General features: G+C 35.0%; 2 protein-coding genes across 4 annotated transcripts in view; both read right to left on the bottom strand.

Annotated features, from left to right (window-relative positions):
• Positions 1-10,811, bottom strand: part of LOC139139794 (insulin-like growth factor 2 mRNA-binding protein 1) — a 38,096-nt gene extending 27,285 nt beyond the window's left edge. Inside the window, exons 1-2 of one of the 3 annotated variants that reach the window (XM_070708713.1) lie at positions 10,402-10,811; positions 8,953-9,022 (exon numbers count right to left, since the gene is read on the bottom strand). In XM_070708713.1, coding sequence (XP_070564814.1) covers positions 8,953-9,022; positions 10,402-10,594 — 263 coding nt within the window. In that variant the 5' untranslated portion in view covers positions 10,595-10,811. Of the gene's footprint in view, positions 1-1,108; positions 1,253-8,952; positions 9,023-10,401 lie in introns of those variants that run through there. The other 2 variants (XM_070708711.1, XM_070708712.1) reach the window with 2 other exon arrangements.
• Positions 10,812-12,071: 1,260 nt separating this feature from the next.
• LOC139139793 (ubiquitin carboxyl-terminal hydrolase 40-like) overlaps positions 12,072-20,215 on the bottom strand; it is a 63,032-nt gene continuing 54,888 nt past the window's right edge. Inside the window, 2 exon segments of the mRNA XM_070708710.1 lie at positions 12,072-15,244; positions 16,892-16,992. Coding sequence (XP_070564811.1) covers positions 15,121-15,244; positions 16,892-16,992 — 225 coding nt within the window. The 3' untranslated portion in view covers positions 12,072-15,120.

Below are 20,215 nucleotides of genomic sequence, written 5' to 3'. Positions count from 1 at the left end.
GAAAACGAACTGGCAGACATTGGAAACTATCTTGGACCAGCAGTACATGCAGGCAAAGCATTGAGACTTTCAGTAGGATTTTCTGAATATTACAACTTGCTGTCTTTTGCAATGCAAAATTTGACACACAATCAAATTTAAGGCAACAAAATATCTTTGGTGATCTGCAGGGTTTCTAACCACAAAATCCTTGACTAGTCACCGCACTACTTGTTGTTACATAATACATGATTGCAAGTGCATGTATTTTTGTGGACAATTGCTTAACCACCATAGAAACCACAAAATTACAAGATGCTGTCAAATAGCTTGGCAAACACATGCTGCACATAAATTCAATTAAAATCGTAACCTGACAATTATTTTTTAGAAAGCAAAATACTTGCATGATTCAACTGGGGCCCCACTTCATTGCATCATTGTAAAACATATGTACAGAATTTTAAGAAGTGTCATTAAACTGCTGAAGTAAAGAGAAATCCTGAATCTCATCTGTTCTGACAGTGTTCATGTTGAATTTACAATGCAGCAAAGGTAAACACTTCAAATGGTAAACTTGAAACAAGAATTTGACCTCCATTAGCATACCTAGTACTTCTTGTGTGAAATATTAAGATGGCAAAAAATATGCAAGAATATTAAAAATCTTGTCGTCATTTTTCTCTGATTTCATGCAAGTTAACTGGTATTGGGGCCCCTGAGGGATGTTGTGTCTTTAGTTTAAAGTCAGCATAGTCCTTGTTATCTAATCAATACATGCTCTGTTAACACAAGCCATCAAAACCGGAAAGAAAGAGGTGAGCAAGGTTGAGGCACTGGTTTTGTTTACTGACACCATGAAAGACGGCCGACAAATTGTCACGATTAAATCAACCTAGGGCTTTTCTTCATTCCTCAATTTGCAGTCATTAAAAGCTACCCATGCAATTTTCATCTCTTTGTAGCTAGGTCAGGAGCAAGCTATGTCCATTATGTAAACAGATTAATTCTAGTGCCCATTTTTTTTGCAATCCAGGCTGCCTGCTGACGACTACATTGAAGAATGACAAATGATTTGTACTACATTGCTACCGATGAGACTGGAGAGAGAGAAAGACAGACATCATACCTGTTTCTGTACATTTTGAAGTGCAGTACCAAGAGCAAAAAAGACAGAAAATAAGTAGAAACAAGGGTAGATACAGAGATAATTTATGGAGATGTAATTTCCACCCAGTAACGTCGCAACGCACTCAGGGAGACCCACAAGCTTGCTGTAAAACAGCACCCTCTAGTGTTAATAATTGGCAAGGATGAGTGGGTGTCGACATCTTATATTTTATCCTGATTTTGTTAAGATTTGCACAGCATCTTATTCCCACCCACACACCGTGAATATTAACAGGACTGGCTGAGATGACTTGGAAATAAAATTCAGCACAAAGATCTCACAAAATGAAATGATACAACAGCATATTCTTAAAAGCTACAAAACATTTCACGACCTCCTTACACTTTCTAGTAGTACTATCCTTTTGAAGTATTAATGCAAAATTTGGATGATTGTCTATTATTTCCCCTTCACCAGATATTCCAAACTGTGTGATCAGAATGTAACTACTTCAGCATTAATTGTTAATACTTCAAAATCTGTGTTGAACATGGCTGCAAGGAATAGCATATCATATAAATATCACAAACAAGTAATGTGGCACAATTAACTGTGAAATATAAACATACTTTTTAACATCAGCTACTCTGTACATTTAAACAAATCACAAAATTGTAAATAAATGCTGCACAGACAAGCTCAAGTTGAAATTTCAATAAAGGGTATACCTCCATTATGTTCAAGTAGCTGGGGAAAAAACCTTGTTGGAAGATCGACGAGTCTCTCAGTTAGCACACTTTTAATAATTTCGCTGAACCCTAACAGAATCAAATTGCAACAAATTTAATGAAAAGACTTTTACAAAAAGTGACTTGCAGTGTCGTATTTTTCTGGTTTCTGCATCTTTTTTGTGATGTAGAAGTTGACCTAATATCTGGAAATGTATCTGGACTTGTAAGATCCCTTCACCTTTGTCTTGTGTGTTGGTTGACAGTGTCAAGGTCCTGAATGAACAAAGCTTCAGACTGTGATGAAACAGCTGTGATTTCTCGAGAGGTCATTTCTCTGTATAATAATTTAGAAAACTCTCAGTGTTGAAGGAATCTGGGGGTTACAATATAGGATGCACAGTTTATGACAAATGTGCAAGTCTCGTGTTGGAGAGGAAAAATCAAGAATATTCCAGGCACACAACTTGTAAGACTTTTGGTGCAAATTGTCCAGCTCCTACCCAACTATTGAGGAATTGCAATACCTACTGTATTCACAATAAGAAACCCTTTGAGCAAGATTACAAACAAAATTACGGTTTTTGATAAGCCATTTATTGAACTAGACTATAACATCTGCAATAGTTATCAACAACATTCCTATACAAAATCTACTGATAACATTACAACTTTGAAATTTTATGAAGTGTAACGTACAGCTTTATGTAGGGACATGAGGACGAGTGCCTACTTTTGCTGTAATGGTGATACATTTTCTGTGCTATCACTTCTTACAAAGAACATCGCTGAGATCAAAAATGACTACATCTATGTTGAGCAAACATTACATTGCTCTCATTGTTTTCATCATTTTATACAACAGGTACTTCACATTGGACTCGGGAGACAATATCAGTTTTTCATTTTTACATCACTGAATAACTTGGTTACATTGTCCAACCCCTGGAAACATACATGCTGAACTAGTGGTTGACAAAATTCACTTGAAGTCTGAATCTCTCTGGGAACAACATCAAATGAAGAGAAATTCCATGATACAAAACTACCGCTACAGAGAAGTTATGGTACACACTGATTAGTGACATAATGTTTGATAATCTCAGTATCCTGCATCCCATTATTATTTGAGCCAATGGTCAATGCAAGTGGTCATCCCGTGGTTCCTTGAAATTGATAAATCACTAAACACACAGCCACTAGTCCCTTGAATTCTGGAGCATAAATCAACTCTCTAGGAAAATCCAAACAAGATCTAAACCATTTCCATTTGAATCCTGATTCTGTCAGATGAAATTTCAGTCAGGATCTACATGTTCTGAACCTGTATTATAAACTTTGCCATTCAAATGTCTGTAAGCAGCTTCTGTATCAGCCTGACTGTACCTTTGCACATCATGGTGTATCGGTGTGACATTTCCAATATTGAGAACGCAATATAAACCACCAAATGGACATTACTCAAAGTTGAAAATGCATCTCGTAGACACTTCAAACACATCATATTAAATCAAAGGTAGATGCTATATCTATCATTTCATTAACAACTTAACTTAATTTTGTAGATGCCAAATGAAAAGTGATTTGCCAGTTACATTACTTTAGGTGGACATTTTTGTCATTGTATGGCCATAGTCTAAAGTACATGATAAAGCCACTGTGTGAACTTCCCATCTGCAGCATCAATGACTTTGTAACCTAACAAAAAATCAAGGGCTACTTCAAGCAATCATCAACATCTAATGTTAAGATATGACTCATACCTAGAATTGCACAATTCCTCAAGGAATATAGACTTGTTGAGAAAAAATGATCCATTACACTTCACTGGATATCATCTATTATGCGGCAGGTCAAATGAAATATTTCATCACTTACCAAAATTCCTAACCCTACACAAAATAGTTCTGTACCGACAATGTGCACATCATCAAGACAACTTCCAATCTCACAGTACTGTAATTCTTACTAAACCACAAAACGCAGGATGAGAGCAGACCAACTGCACAAACTTGATATTTAGAGGAGAATTAAAAACAGATAATAAATGACACATCCACATACATTAGTTCATCAAATTAATACAATAATCAAATACAAAATGCGTACCAATGTCAAAAATTCAGGTGCACGTAAGGATTGCACATATAACTATGTATCTGACACTTAACAAAACTACAGCTGATGACATTATTGCTTAGAAAAGACAGGACTAAAACCATCATTCAGTCACAGATAACACTGTGGTACAGGATCGGACTTGACAACATGCCTACAAATACTTGGCAATATGGAGTTAGTTTCTGAGTTTTCCACTTAAAAAGAAATTAAAAGACATCAATCTAAAAATTACAATATGGACTTAAAAAGAAACTAACCTATTAAAATCTTTATTCTCTTAAGTTTAGGTATTTTCCAGATTTAGATAACAAAGCAAGTATTATCTACAAAAACTGACCAAAACATTCTCTGTTAATCAAGGTGGTTAGATGATATGGCAAATGTGTATCCAAGAGATTCCCGGTACACGAAATTCTATATTGTGGGAGAGAGCCGATGTAGAAGTCAGTTGAGTCATCATGTCATAACCTAAACTAGGTCATTCTTTACAGACGGTTCTACAGTCCCTAAATGTCTTTGTCTCTGTCAAACACCTTGAGAAATGTACCATATCTAAACTTCTATTCTTATAAATCATTTTAAAATGATTTTCTATTTCAAAGACTGCACACAATTACAAGTAATTTGAAGTTTGGGACACAAACTTGTACACAAACCGTGAATATTGGACCATAACATGCTGCGTGTAGGGACGCTAGATTGGTGACCTTACCATCAAAATCTGAACTTTATAGAGGTCGGCTTTTAGGAGAATGTAGGATTGTGTTGATGGTTTCTGAACCTGTTTATTAACCTAGATATTCAAATAACCATTGAAAATGCTTAAACGGTACGGGTCAACATCCACTTTGGCGATTTAGTTACAATCTGCAATGGACATCACCCTTTACAGGAATATAGAGGCTGAATTCCATATTAAACTGGTGCTGCTACTTCTGCTAAGATGAGTAAATGCAGAAAATCATGTTTTAGCAGATTCAATTTTTTTCCTGCTTGCCAATGGGTAGGAGATCAGGTTTTAAAAATAAACAGATTAATGAGTGCAATGGTGGGTATATCATTGGTTGTGCAGATCTGTATGGAAGATGAATCAAAACTGACTAATGAATCTCAGTGATATAATCTAACTGTTGGTTTCATAACACCACTTTGGCAATCACTGGAGATAGTACCAGTATGTCTTCAGTCCTAGATTGTGCCATGACAGAAAACACACCAGTTATTTTGATTCATTGGCATTGTACACATGCATACAGCAGGCATGGCTTGGCATGAACTAATAGAAGTCTGATCAGTTTGTTACACTGATTTTATTTGCACAAACATAGCTTTACTTTGCGTTCACATCAACAATGCCTGCTGAATGGTGAAATGCAAAATTGCAGGTTACTAGGCATTGCGTATTCTGTGCAGTACTTTGGAATGACTGTCACTTGCAGAAGTGAGAGCCATTCCATGTGGTCAAACTTAACTGTTGGGTTACTGTAGACAGCTGTCAGATTGGGAGTTCCCCTACATACCACTGTCTGGGTCAATGTAATTCTGCAGGCTCAATACTGTTGCCCTTTGACCTAGGTACAATGAATCAATACAGGGAAAGGTCGCCACATGTGACCTGACTTCATTCAGTTTTGGGGTGATTCATTGAAAATGTGTCCTGGTAGTACCGATAACTACATGCATGTGTACAAATCATGTCATGGTTTTTTCCAGCTACTCAGCAGTGACCTTCTGTATCTATGCTTCATCCTAGGAGCTGCACCTTCAACACTACAATCACAGTAATGTTCCAGAGCATTGATAGAGACCTCTTTTGCAATTTTCTTCTTTTTTTTGCAGTCTGCATGAAGAATTTCTTGATTTCTTGAAATTTGTACTGGCTCAGTCATAATGCCAGTCCAAGGATATCAATAACTTTTCAGATCTGTCGTCTGCTTGTTAATAATTTCTGATATCATGACCCTCACTTCAGCCATTACTTGCCATGGTTTACCATGCCATGAGAGTATCCGACAACATAGGGCTGGAGAGTAACAGTGTTTTCACACAGCAATCTATCTATTGTACTGCTCGGTTCATACTCTATTTGTATTATGTACCTCCTTGGTAATTACCACATTCTACAATACTTTTAAATCTTTCCAATATAATCCTACATTGACAATTACAATCTTTTCAACTACACATCTGATCCATCTCTTGGAATACAATACACAGTGACATTTTTTGCACGCTGCAAAAATGTTAATGACCCCACCTTCCTTCTGTCAAAACATTACGGCAACTTTCCAATCCTAAGATTTGGACCAAACACTATGCCACATCAATGTATCTATCCACCTGTACCACTATACCTCATAACACAACAGAAACCTTGATCTGAACCGGATGGAATTACAATTTTAGAAAAACAAATATCTCTGATTAAATGCTAAATCACTGAATATTTTTCGACAGTAGAAAAAGGTTTGCACAAAAATATCACTCATTTGCTTGGCTGACTGCTACTAGTCTTTCTGAAATTTCCTTTCTTGAAAGATCTAATTTTTTCCTCCACTACAACAGTTTACCGCCTATATTTCCAAGTTAACATTATGCACTGGCAACAGGTGAAGTTGAACTGCACAAAGTATTAAAGAGGAAGTTTTCTAAAAAGAAATCCATGAAACGCAAATCTGTAGGTGTGTTTATCACAAGTTGAAAGTTGTGGGGATTGACGATACCTTATTTCCCTTCCACATCTATTTCCTTCAAGTTTCAAAATAACTCTTCCAAATGAGTACGTCGTTTTTCCACATACTCTGTGATTGTCAGAGTACTCAACAAACACCAATCTCTTCATTGCACAGTACAATCGTTGTTCATTGCATTTACTACAAACACATTACATATTGTTCATTTACTGAGTATTTGGCTTTGGTGCCTTTGTTCGTTTAAGATTTCTAAGTCTTCATTGTCAGATCAATATTCACACTAACTATGCACTTAATGTAGGGGATCAACACAGACCTGCATTCACAGAATTTCAAGTTCCACGTAAAGACCAAGCAAAAAATTAGTGATATGCTCTATTGTAATGGTTTACGATGCAACAACTGAGCAATTCACCAACTCCATTCATGTGACATGATAGTTTTGATATTTCTGTAAGAAAAAATTTATAGACCAGCTAGAAAACTATTGAATATTTTAGTGTTTCACTAAAAATCACAAACAGAGGCCTGGATTTCATACGGTATTGGATGATGATTTTCAATGATTGCAAAATTTTCACATCGAGTCTTCTAAAATTGTAAGTTTCTGTGCCCGATGTTTAATTTCAAACAAAAGGAATTACTATTTCCTTCTATTGATACTTAATTGAACAACTGTTTTAACTTTCCTCTAAACAGCATCATGCAAAGTCTGTAAATTTTAAAGATGTACAATGTAAAGTATTTCAGATGGAAAAGGCATATAAGGACAGACGATACCATTACCATTACGATATCAAGATAACATGAGCTTTACATGAAAAGCAAAGGATAAGATTGTTGACTGACTTACGAGGAGTGATGAAGAGTTAGTTGGCTAATGGTGAGAGTATGAAAACGGCTATCGCACTCAACACTGAACAGGTTTTCGGTCACTAATGTTAGCAGAAGGAAATTGATAACCTGACTAATAGAAGTAGCCAACGAGGCATGAACTGCCCAACACACTATGCAAGCGGATTGACCATCAACGTTGTAAAGTTAGCCAGGTAAACTATGGTTATACTCGGTCCACTCCAGGGCAAGAAGTTAGGTTCTAAGACACCGTGTTATTGGCTAATTCAGTAAGCTTTGAGTGGCAGTTTATTAGCAGATGTCCAGGTCTATTGTTGTTTATTAACAAAAATTATACTCTCAATAAGTAACGATGGACCTGGCTTACAAGTTTTGACTAGTGCAGATTGGTAAAATGTCAGCTAATTTACAATCATCAAGGACTATCATTTTAAAAAAGCCTCTTATTTGGAATCCACAGAAACACAATGAACATTGTAAATTTTTGATCATGACAAAAACGTATGAAGGCCGAGTGAACATGCTCTTCCACTCTTCCAACCCAGTTTGCAGTCCCTACTATGCCTTGAAAACAGCCCCATGAAACAATGTCAATCAATCCTTTTAGCTTGCAAAATAATCTTGGTACGACCAATGATATCAACAAGGTGTAAATCTACATTCCTAAGGAAAGACTACATCATAGGTTTCAAAAATAAACACAGCCATAGCACACTTCCTGTATACAATGTACCCATAGTTTCCTGGCCTGGCGATATCCGCAAACACTGAAATTTTTTTTCTGCCCTGGTTTTATTTGGATCATGTCAATGTTGCTATCATGGAGCTGTGGCAATGATTTTATCACATCATGACATACACATCACCTGTCGTCTTTCTTGGTTTACTGGTGTGGTTTGAAGTGTATTGATGTTATGTATCTCGTATATCTGGAGTACATCAAGAGTGTCGAAGCAACCACAGAGCATGGAGGTCAAACAGAGACCTCCATGCATGGAGATAGCACACAGGCAACAGTGTCTTAACTGCAAGACTGTAGTTGACCTGCACACTCACACACTTACTCTCATCACATCAGGTGTCACTCAAACCGGAAAAAGTTACACTTCATGCTGATGATGCAAAAACGTACAAAAACAGAAAGAGTAAGTGCAAATGAATAAATTTATAGTAAAGCTGAACGCCACATTAGAATAACTCAAAAAAAGTTGTCAACTCCTTGGGGTTCATTTTTGGTTCAAGCACGCACACGCATGGACTGGCTTCCATTTACTTCCACATCCTACAGTTTTGCAGCAAAAAATACAGCATTTTGAAGACAATGTATCATGCAAGCTAGCTTAGTAGAATTCAAAGCGTATTCGTTGCTTGTGTGACCTTGACACTTAACTTACCAGTAGGATCTGAACAGGAGAATATTGCACACAAAGAACACTGCACAAGGCATTGGCCTGTGCATACTTACCGAGACTGACCTTGTGCTTTCTTACTGGTGGAGTGCTCAACTACGATGACTTGGCCGTTCAAATTGTAGCCTGAGCAAAAAGTAAACATTGAACATCTTTAAAATTATATAATAAGACCAGTAAGCATTATTTAAAGCCAAAATACTGTTGAGAATTTGCACACAACGGAGGAGGGCAAAGCGTTTTGATTACGGTACATAAGGGAGGAAAGCTGCAGACCCCGCAATTTTGAAGTGAATTGCTCTGACGACAAACTTTGACATTTCATACTCGATGCAGATTAAATCATTAGAAAATTTCTCATAAATTCATCTCATTTATTGGAGAGGAAATAGATTCTCTCTACGTTTCAGAAATTTAAATTTTGCAAGTTGTATCACAGGGTAGAACGAAAACTGAAGGTTCTCCGACTTCATGGAAATTTCAGGGAGTTGGGTAAACTTCATCTGTACGTAAACGAGTAGAAAACTGCATGGAAGAAACGAATGTCCAATAATTAATAAAGTCTCATACATCTTTAGTATGTAAGCATTTATTCTATCATATTTGATGCTACATTTAATGTTTTACCTCCATGCGATCCTGCATTTGCGTAAGCTTAAATTGCCATTGGGCCCTCTCATTCGGGCGTTTTCAACGCTACGAAATGTAAGCCTTGATCAAATTGCCGAAAACTCAAAAAAAGACGTGACAAACAGGTCGAAAACATCATTATTTTATCGAATTAACGCCTTCATATAACATTTTGATGGTGTATGGTCAGTTTGGCAGCCTATTGCGAACTGGAAGGTTTATATTCTTCACAAATTATTCGATATTTATTTTGTGAAAATCAAAAAGCGGGTCAAATTGTCGGCTGAACGAGTCGGGGAAACTCGCTCCTCCCGGAAAGAAAAGGAAACTAATGCCCTTTCAAATTTACTTTCGGAAAATTGTAAATGATAGCTAAGTACTAATTTTTTTCATTGTCCCTTAAATTGATATTTTATTCTGGTCTCATTTACACTTGAGCGAAACTATGATTTCAAGAAGGGTCACCCTGAAAGCGACGAAGGGGAAACAAGTGTACCATTCACAGTCTTCCTAGATCTCAGTCAACGTGTGAAACAGACATTTTCAGGGCGATTTCACAGCAAATCGATAACACATTCACATTTCATTGACTGTCAGCTGCATGTGTCCATTTCACCCCAGTCCAAAATTCGTCCGTGGAAGCAAAGAATTCAGCCTGTGTCTTGAAACTTGAATTAATGAAACGCAGTGTGCCGTCTCCACGTCTACAACACTGTTGACTGTCGTATGGTAGCGTAACTGTAGAGAGCGCTAGCAATGCGCTAGAGTACTTCCTTTCCCAAGATTCGGTAAACATTTTCGCATATTTTTGACTGAAAAAGGTCAATTTTTCCTGTTAATTATGCAATTTATTTTTAAAGTGATGCATCACTCACCATTTAACTTGTCTATCGCTTTTTGGGCAGTTCCCTGATTATCACAATCAACGAAGGCATAACCTCTGATAGTCCCGTTTTCATTTCTCGGCACTATAACGCTCGTAGCGGCCACGCCATGTTCTTCGAACAGGCCTTTCAAAACGGACTCGTCTACGTCGCTGCTTAGATTTCCAACGTATAATTTACTCATGCTGGATGAAGGACTAAAACCGTTAGCTAGTCCTGATGCTGATTCCGGGTGTATATGGCTCCGGGTGAGGGGTGATATGAAGCACTAAAAACCGGACTAAGATGCTCGGACCTGTGAAATGATCAGGGTTGAAGTGATCACCGCCTTCGACTATACCCAGTATAAAATACTTGAAATATTTCACTACCCACGTGGTCTCTCGCTCACGTGACTGATTGACACGTTGTTGATTGACAGTTTGCGGTTTTGCCGCGCAACATCTCCAATCAGTGATTGGCCAAGAAATTCACAAGACAAGAAGGAAAACCAATCAAAAGTTTAGATCGGCTTCTCAAAGGGGGACCGCGTCTCTGGTCGTGGCGATGTTCGCTGTTTATTTTTGACATTGGGCCAACTTCATTGTAAGACGAGCGACTAAATGTGTACTCATTGGGATTGAATCCCTCGCGTATTTCCAGGTTTTCAAATTGGCTGCCTTCATAGTAATTTTACTCAAGGGGTCATTTTGTGGTGACGAATTCAAACCCTTCGGAATCGTTATTAAGGAAAGTTAACAACAAATTAGAAGACAAACAAAAAGTCAATAAATGTCACTGGTACTGATATTCACAGCCTAGGAAACAGTACGCCCCACTGTGTATGGGTTTTTTCAGTTTATTTTATTCAGTTCTTTCATTCACAGCTCTACAAAATTAATTTTCTTAAAATTTAAAAGCAAAATTCTTGTATTAATTCATTACTTTTGTCTTCTCTTCACTAAATTTGTATGATTTACAAAAAAGGTAAATAGTTTTATAGTGAGAGGAGTACCTGTAAGTCAGAATCACTGCCATTACACAAATCATAAGAAAATGATAATAATAGTCTGAAAATTTTATGACATACATGTCCTAAAAAAGGCAAATGACATTTTAAAGATTTAAAGGTGAGATATCGTGTAGGTTGCCTTCATTGGTTAATATACTTTGCATTATGAGCTTTTACTCTTCTGGTATTCATACTCATTATGGAACTGAAATTAACTCAATCTGGACTCTTTCACAAATTCCTAAATTTAATAATTTTGATTAGAATTCTATAGGGATCATACCTTTTAAATGTATTGTCACTTCAAAAACAGACAAAGATACATATGTCTGTATGAAATTCTAAATCATCAAATCATAAACTCAGTGTGTTGGATTATTAATATCTACAATTCATATTGATTTAAATAAATCATGTCTTATTCAATTGTTTTTGTATTACTGTGTCAGTGACAAGTAAGATGTACCATTACATTACATGGACAAAGCTTTTCACTCTTGTTAATAACATGCTTGACTCATTTTTTCCACATATCAAAGCATTATTTTAAAGACAGATTTCTTACTCACGGCAGCATGTGAAAGTAACAGAATGACCTTTTTTTTTTCTTAGCAATAACCAATACATCATTTAAAAGTGAATGGTTAACTAAAAAAAGAACGCAAATATCTTTTTCGTTTGAAAAAGAGATTTTTAATGTCAATTTCTGTGATAATCAATAGAATCCACATAAAGTGATACACTATAAAATCAGATATAAACTACCTCTTTTCTTCTTCAACACAACAAGATCTTTGGCAAATGAATGATTTTAACAATGTAAATATCAGTATATGTTCAAGTGTACTATTTGTTCATACACTATAATATTTTGAGAGTTGAAGGAGTTGCTATGGCAATGAATTGTTTATGCTTCTCGAAAGATGTCTCTTGGCGTTTCTAACAAATGACTATAAAACTATCTCCCTACAGCAACAACAGCTGTAATGTTTGATAATATCTTCATTATACTCATTTTCTTCTTCCGCTGCCTTCAATACTTTGAAATACACAGAATAAGATTTGCAAACAGGATGTATCATGTGCGATGTTATGTTTCACAAATGAATTCTAGTATAGACTGGAATATAGTTGTCAATGATAATATACTTCATCACACAAACATACAGGCTATGTTGAGACAAATGACACCTACATCATTTTTGAAGAATTACATGTAATGTATTTTGCAAACTGAGGAAAAATCATTTGAAAATACAAAGAACAGCTTTTCAATTTTTATTTTTCCTACTGTACGGTTTATTCTAAATAATTGGAGTGGGAATCAACTTCCATCTGTTTCTTTACATCGTTGTGACACATTTATGATAGATTAAACCTGGAATTCCAAAAGATTTAGGTACTGCTATCACTTACCAAATAATTAAGGTATCATTAAAATTATCCTACAAAATATCTCGCACATTTTGTAGAAGAAGTATCAACCAACAGATATGTAACAGATGTAACATTTCATGAGAGACAGAAAGGTAAACAAGTTGTTGATGTAGCACGAACCTTGGGATAGTCACAATCACTTTCACTCAAGGTATGGTTGAAAATAAAGCAAAAGTAACTTTTCAGAGATTGTTCTTGGTTGAACAAATTATTCAACAAAAAGTAATACTCTGAATCATCAAAATTCCAATAAAAACATTTGCATGACAAACTTTTTTTTTTTTCAAATTGTAACCACATTGCAGAAATTTTACCATTGGTGTTTCAAGAATTTGTTAATCCTTGATGTGTAAAGAATGAAATCTGGCACATTAATTTTGTCCATATGCAATATGAAATCTACTAGTCGCAGAGATATACACTATCAAGAAGCTCTATTGCACTTTTAAGTATTTATTACCCTATGAATATACTGACTTCAACATTGTTTTGTTAACATTCAGAAACTTGACATGTAATGCTGACTACAGAAGTAAAATACCAAACTATCACTGAGAGTAATGGCCATAGAAGATCTTGTCAGTCTTTCTTTACAAATGAAATGTATGTAGCTATAAAATTGCAAAGCATCTTTACAAACTTACAAGTGGGAAAAAAGGATAATGATATTTGAAATTCTTGACTGATTTATCTTCTTCCACAAAGTATCTTGCTGGTGGAAAAAAACAGAAAAATTCTTCTGTCAATTGATGCTTTTGAATTCCAAGCTGAACTCACATAACTACATTTGATTTGATCTCTCATCTAGTTTACACACACTGTGCCAATAAGTTTTACAACAACTTGATAATTGAATAATCATAAAAATGTTCTGATAAAAACATAAAAATATGGAAAAATTGTGTTCTAGAAATAAGTTTACGGTTTTACTTTCATTATGTCTTGTTATTTGAAAAGGTATCTTGTATAGAAGCCTATCTGAAGTCAAGGTGTAACATCTGAAGGCACAGAAATTTATAAAAATATTCCAGAAACAATAAGATGATATCTTACACTGTTAATTTAGTAAATCACGGTAGAACAAACTGCATAACAATCACTTGGAAATGTTTTCCATGGATACGTCTATTAGAAATTCAAATGAGTTCATGATGGGTAATGGTACAGTAGTGTAAACGGTAACTATCAAGAGTTGTGGACAGTTATAAGCAAAAACAATGTACTATCCATTGCAAAGCACTTTGTATTTTGTGACTTCTTGGTTGTTCTTGTTCCACACAACTGGTTTGTTACGACAACTGTAGCACAAATATCCACGTCATACAGATAATAAAACATTGGTTCAGTTGATATCATGGATGTTTGAATGAGTTGACAGCTCTGCAGGTACTATACATATACTTTCATCTTGTACTTAGTTTCACTCCATATCCTTGACCAAAATTGCAAATACTTGAGAAATCTTTGTTGTTTAACTCAGCTTGGAAAGCTTGCTCCACACTATCAATATCATGAATTGCTGACAGACAGCTACGGCATGTTCACCATTCAATAAAAAGATTACATAGCATGAATGGTTAAATCACCTCTGACCTGAGATAAAAGCATCACCAGGTAACTGACCATCATACGTAATATGCAAATCAGAAGTCAAAGGTCAACCATTGCTCATGATATATTCATACTTCATATAATGCTGTACATCCAGCTCTGGTTTCTTCATTCAAGGATAATGGTATGTTGACACAGTTGTATAATATTTTACGATAAGTTTCTTGCATTCTTGCATCACAGTGTTTCTTTGTCAGTTAAATACCATTCAAGAGAACACAGAAACATACAAATAAGAACATATCTTTTCCGTTAATCTGGCATCTTGTCCTGTTTACTGGAATTCCAGAATATGGAGCAATCACAATTAAAGCCTTTTCTGCATAATGGTAGCTTCTGCATTATATGGCTCCAATAAGTCGTAATGTCAAATTGATAAACCATCTGTCCTAAGACATCTTGTTTGATTGCAGACAATGAATACTTGGTGTCTTCTACATCAGAACAACAACATGTAAATGACCAGATGGTTTAAATATCCATTTGTTACTCAGCAAGGATGGTAAATACTTGTATGTGGGATTTCTCTTCAATGATGATATTCTGGAAACATAACCAGTCTTTATCAGCATTTCTTGACACACTATGTCCCTGTCTACATCATTTAAATCTTCTTTCACACGACATTTTCTCCTTGAATAATTGCAACATCTGGTTCCATATATCCAAACTTATCGAAAATCACCAACATGAATCCGAATTCCAACTTCCGGTTTTTTAGTCTTGGATTTTTCTGAGGCATGTGTGTTTTCATCGCCATTCAATTCTGCATTCTTCATACGGTTCTCCTTCCTCCTATGAATAATAATGTAAAACAGTTCTTTAATCTTAAATGTGAACATTCCCCCAATTTTGAGGTTGTCCTCTAAACTTTTGAGTGTATGATATATCAGGAATATGAGATAAAGACTGGTCCACTCAAGAAGGCTGGATGTACCCAGCAGTAAAACTAATATTTACATTGTTTTCAATTGCATACACTCTTCTTTATGTTATTCCTGCATCTCTATCATCTGTTTTTTTGTCTTTCAATCAAAATTGACTCATGAATATCTGTTTATCAGTCTTTCCATCTACTTTGTCTATTTCTTTTCACCATCTTAGAAAGACAAAAGAAACATGCAAACAGTACATATGTCTTTACAAAATCATCTTGCAATGTCTCCATCAAATTCACATTGTTTATGCAAAAACATGACAACAGAATTTCTTCACCTTTGGATTGCAACTACTGTTGTATGATATCAGTAGTTAAAAAATACCGCAATTATACGGTGTCGCTCAAATTTGATCAGAATTGGTACATACCAGTATGGGTATCAAAGATCAACAATAAATGTTGTTGCTATCTGTTCAGTGCAGGAAAATTCTACGTTGATGTTATGACAATGATTTCTGCACAGTACAACCAGGAAAACAACAAGAAATATTTAAACCAGAAAAACAAGAATGACAAAAGTAATTAAGGTCTGAAACTTTAGGTACTGTAGAACTTTAGCAACATGCATAGCAGAAAGGCAGCTGGCCCCCCTTAGTTTGACCATAGACGGTCTTCCTCCCCTCTACTGTCTATGGTTTGAGCAGGTCTGTTGATATGTAACAGTTCATAAACAATGACAGGAAGTGACTCAAGTCAGGGGAGTAAGCCTGTTTCAAGCCTGTTTCAGAATTTCCCTTTTTCTTACCTCATTTGCACATTTTTGACACTGATGTGTTTATTTGAACAAAGTCACATCTCAACCCTTACATCTACCTGTACACCAAATACTGAGACGGTAGCTTTGGCGGTATGGGAGCCTTTGTGTGTGACGGACATACATCCGCACATACCCACAAATATACAGACGCCACTTAGACTCATCATATAAGCTCTTTTTGGTATTTATATAAAACCAAATATGAGCTAAAAAGACAGATTTGCAAGTGTTTATCATACCATAAAATGGGTGATTCTTTACTAGCTATGAAAGCTTTGATAAGTGATTTCATTTTTAATATTCAGAAACTTCAAAGTGTTCAAATATGCTGTAGGAATGAAAGCAGAACTTTCAGCTGTCTCTCCATAAGAACAATGAAAGTGAGATCATTACAGAAGTGTTTCTGTATTAAAGCAGATATAGAGTATTTGAAAATCAACAGGCAAAAATATAAAATAAGGCGAGAATCTTATTTCAATTTGAAGGAAACAGCTTTCATTGAATGACATTTAACAAAATGTTTGACTTGGCATTTACTTCTTATTGAGAATAAAGTTTCTTCCAGAAATCACATCATATAGGAAGGGTACATACGCTTTTCCTGATGCTGAAAATTTTGAAACAAACTTCTGGCTTCATGAACTTTCAAGCCATGGTCAGGTGTAAAGATTTGAAAATAAGATTATTTCCTTTCAATGCCAACTCAGCAAACTAAGCTTACACAAGACATAAAATTTAAACACACCTCTTTTTTCTTTCTTCAGCTTCTTTTCTGAGATTTTCCTTGCCCAGGTCATCATCAGCTGTGCTGAAATCATCTTTATTGAGTGAATCACATCTGAGATCCTGTGAAAATTAAAGTATTTCATTTATTTGCTAAAAAAAGGAACTACCATGGATCTATGTACATAGCTAGTCAACCTACAACCAAAAAAACCCATGTTAAAGGCCTGTGTTGATGCCAGATTGTCTCATCAAAAAATTTACCCACCATATTACAATTTCAATGGAAAACAAAAGGCTATGATACCTCCATAATCCTCTTACAAACTAGAAGAAAGGCGATCCCAGAGATTGCTAAAACAGCCTTTAAACAAAGAAACATGCGTAAATTAACTGTAATTAATTTCAGTGTGTCAAAAGGTAAATGCTGGGATTGAAAGTATTAGGAATAGCTAACATTGGCTGACTGGTCAAGAAAAACAACTAACTTGTCAATGGACAGGATAAAGTAGAGTTCAATGGAGAGAGTTGAAAGTACAGAGGCAATGATTATGAAGATTTCAAAATTTTCTCCAGGTTAATATCTTTTATTGGTTAATTAATACAATGACAAAAGTTGCCTAATAGACAACACATGGTACTTCAAGGTTTTCAGGGGAAAAGCTTTAGAAACTTGACACAACCAACTGAAACAAACTCCTTGAAATGACTTTCCTATTGCTCAACATTGTATTTATGTACACATATGTATGTGTGTTAGACAGAGAGTAATATACATACATTTATATATATATATATATATATATATATATATATATATATATCTGCATGCTGCATAAAGTTGTCATTATTAATGATTATCATTTGTCATCTGTTGCTAAGAGACAACTAATTTAAGGTTTTTGTACCATGCTGATGTTAAGTGTCAAGGTTAACTTGAAGATTGTACAAGATATTTTTACTTTGACATATTTTGGTCCTATGTCACATGTTTTTTTTCATTCAGTATCTCCAATAATACAGCAAGACATTTTAGAGAAAAGTCTTTTGTGAAAAATATTATGAGTATTGTCAGTAAGAATCAGCTTTCAAAAAATATATGAAATGAAATACACTGTTGTAACTTCTTAACTCCACTGAAACTGAGACAAAATTCTGGGAATTTAATACTAAACTAAAATTTCAGATAGAATCTAAAAATTTTTGAATGTAAGACAAAATGAGTGCACATAACAGCGTACTCCAGTTTGATCAAACGTTGATGCAGGCATAACGTTTAACTCATATTAGTATTCATGTACTGACATGAAACATATGTTCCAGTACTGTCAAATGTCAATGGATCCATAGCCTTATCATGGAGTCAAGCATTAGACTAACATATAAGTAATGAGGAAATCATCAAACTTTTAGTGTTTTATTCTAATTTAAGCAAATATGACTAAGTTATCAACACTAAACTAAGACCAAGAAAAATTAAAAGTTTGTTTCTCATCCTCGCGCTCGTCAATTCAGACCTGCAGCGTCAACTTTTTTTTCTGCTCATGAGGAATAAATTGAAAGAAAAATGCAAATATATGCGACAATAGTGCATAACACAGTGCTGTTTAAAACAGAACTGTAAACAAAATAACTGACACTAACATTCCATTCAGAACTGAACACATATGTCACTGTTATATTAAGCTGTCAAAACTGTGCATTGCTGCACTAAAAGTCAAACCACAGAACTGTTGCTATACAAAAATACTTAGCAATACTACTGTGTATTTATCTCTGCGTGTATTCCTATGTTGTTTTCATGTTTTTTTGCGCGTTCTTGTTGGTTGAAGAACAAGAAAAATTGAGAAGGAAAAAACCCCGCGTCACTGCATCATTTTTGCAATATGTCTAGGATGAGAACAAACTTTTATTTTTCTTGGCCTAAAAAACGAAAATCTAAGGTTGTCAAACAATTTATGAGGTTATCTTTTGAAGCCAGACACTAAAAATTATCCTGAAACATATAATATTGCTGATTTGTCTATAAGATTCTTGACGAATCTGCCATTTATATCACTAATAATCTACAAAACTAATGTCAATATAATCAGACAAATTGTCCATAATAAACGGATTTTGTGATAACAAACGATGAATACCTTCGTATCAAACAAAACACAAGTAAATCATAAAGCAAGTTTGAAAGTTTTGATGAACGTTTTCTGAGAATACAGTGTTATGACCTAAAAGTTTTTTCAACTTTTTTGAAGAAAATCTGAATGAAGTCATCGCTGGGAACTAAAAATCAAATTTGAAAGCTATCACACCCATTGGTTTTGGAAAAGAACATTTCTGACGTAAAGCAAGGCAAAAATTATAAAAATAAAATTGTGCAAATGTTATGGTTACTAGAGCAATTAGATATTACAGCATAATATCTACCAAATGTAAAATGCTATGATTCCATCATCATGAGAAATATTTGTCACTTACTAAAAATCATAATTATGCAATGCTTTTTAATTATGCACACAACAACTAAAAGACTCCAGTCATCCCAACATCACAATACCTACAAACTGTCACATTTTATTCTGGAGTTTTCACATCATGAACTCTACAATTTGGTCTACAGAATACAGAATACAGAGAGACTGACAGAGTGATGACATTGGTCCCATAGTGTGCCTTACGCACATTTGGGCTAAATTATTAAACTTACATTCAAGAATACTGTAAGGATAATTCCATCATAACTTTGAAAAAACGTATGAATGAAAATTGACATCAAGAGGAATAGTGATACAGAAATTTAAATCCTTTCTCAGTTCTGTAAATGTTTCATTTTCATTTTTTAAATCAGAATTGAGTCTGGGTAACTAAATTTATCATAATATTAGCATAACTTCTCTAAGATCACAAAGTTCAATGACCTTGTTTCGCTGTGACACTGTGTTTTGTTCAACTTTAAATGTTCTAACTTTCGCTTCAAAGAACATGACATTATGATCGTTACAGCAAACATAGCTCATGGCATATGCATGACTTTATGGCATCAACAGTCATAAGAACACAGTCGATTTCAAATGTCTTAAATTTACTCACAAAGGTTTCAAATTTTTGGTTCTGAATAAAAGTTTGTATTCATGATCCTTGAATTCTAACCCTTTGGAAGTTATGATGTCACACAAGTTCTCTCAGTGTATCAAGAGTCATAATCTGACACAAACTGCGGCGCATGCTCAGAGCATGAAAATATCTTTGTGTATTCACTGTATTCCTTGGTTCTCTGTGATGTCTGTTAAATGTTACTAGATATTAAGTTATTGACAGGTTCAGAGGTTTATCTGTCACAGCTGTTGGC

The sequence above is a fragment of the Ptychodera flava genome, chromosome 9 (assembly GCF_041260155.1).
Source record: "Ptychodera flava strain L36383 chromosome 9, AS_Pfla_20210202, whole genome shotgun sequence".
NCBI classification, from domain to species: Eukaryota; Metazoa; Hemichordata; class Enteropneusta; family Ptychoderidae; genus Ptychodera; species Ptychodera flava.
Note: the sequence above shows the minus strand (reverse complement) of the source record. Positions and strands in the feature narration are given on the sequence as shown.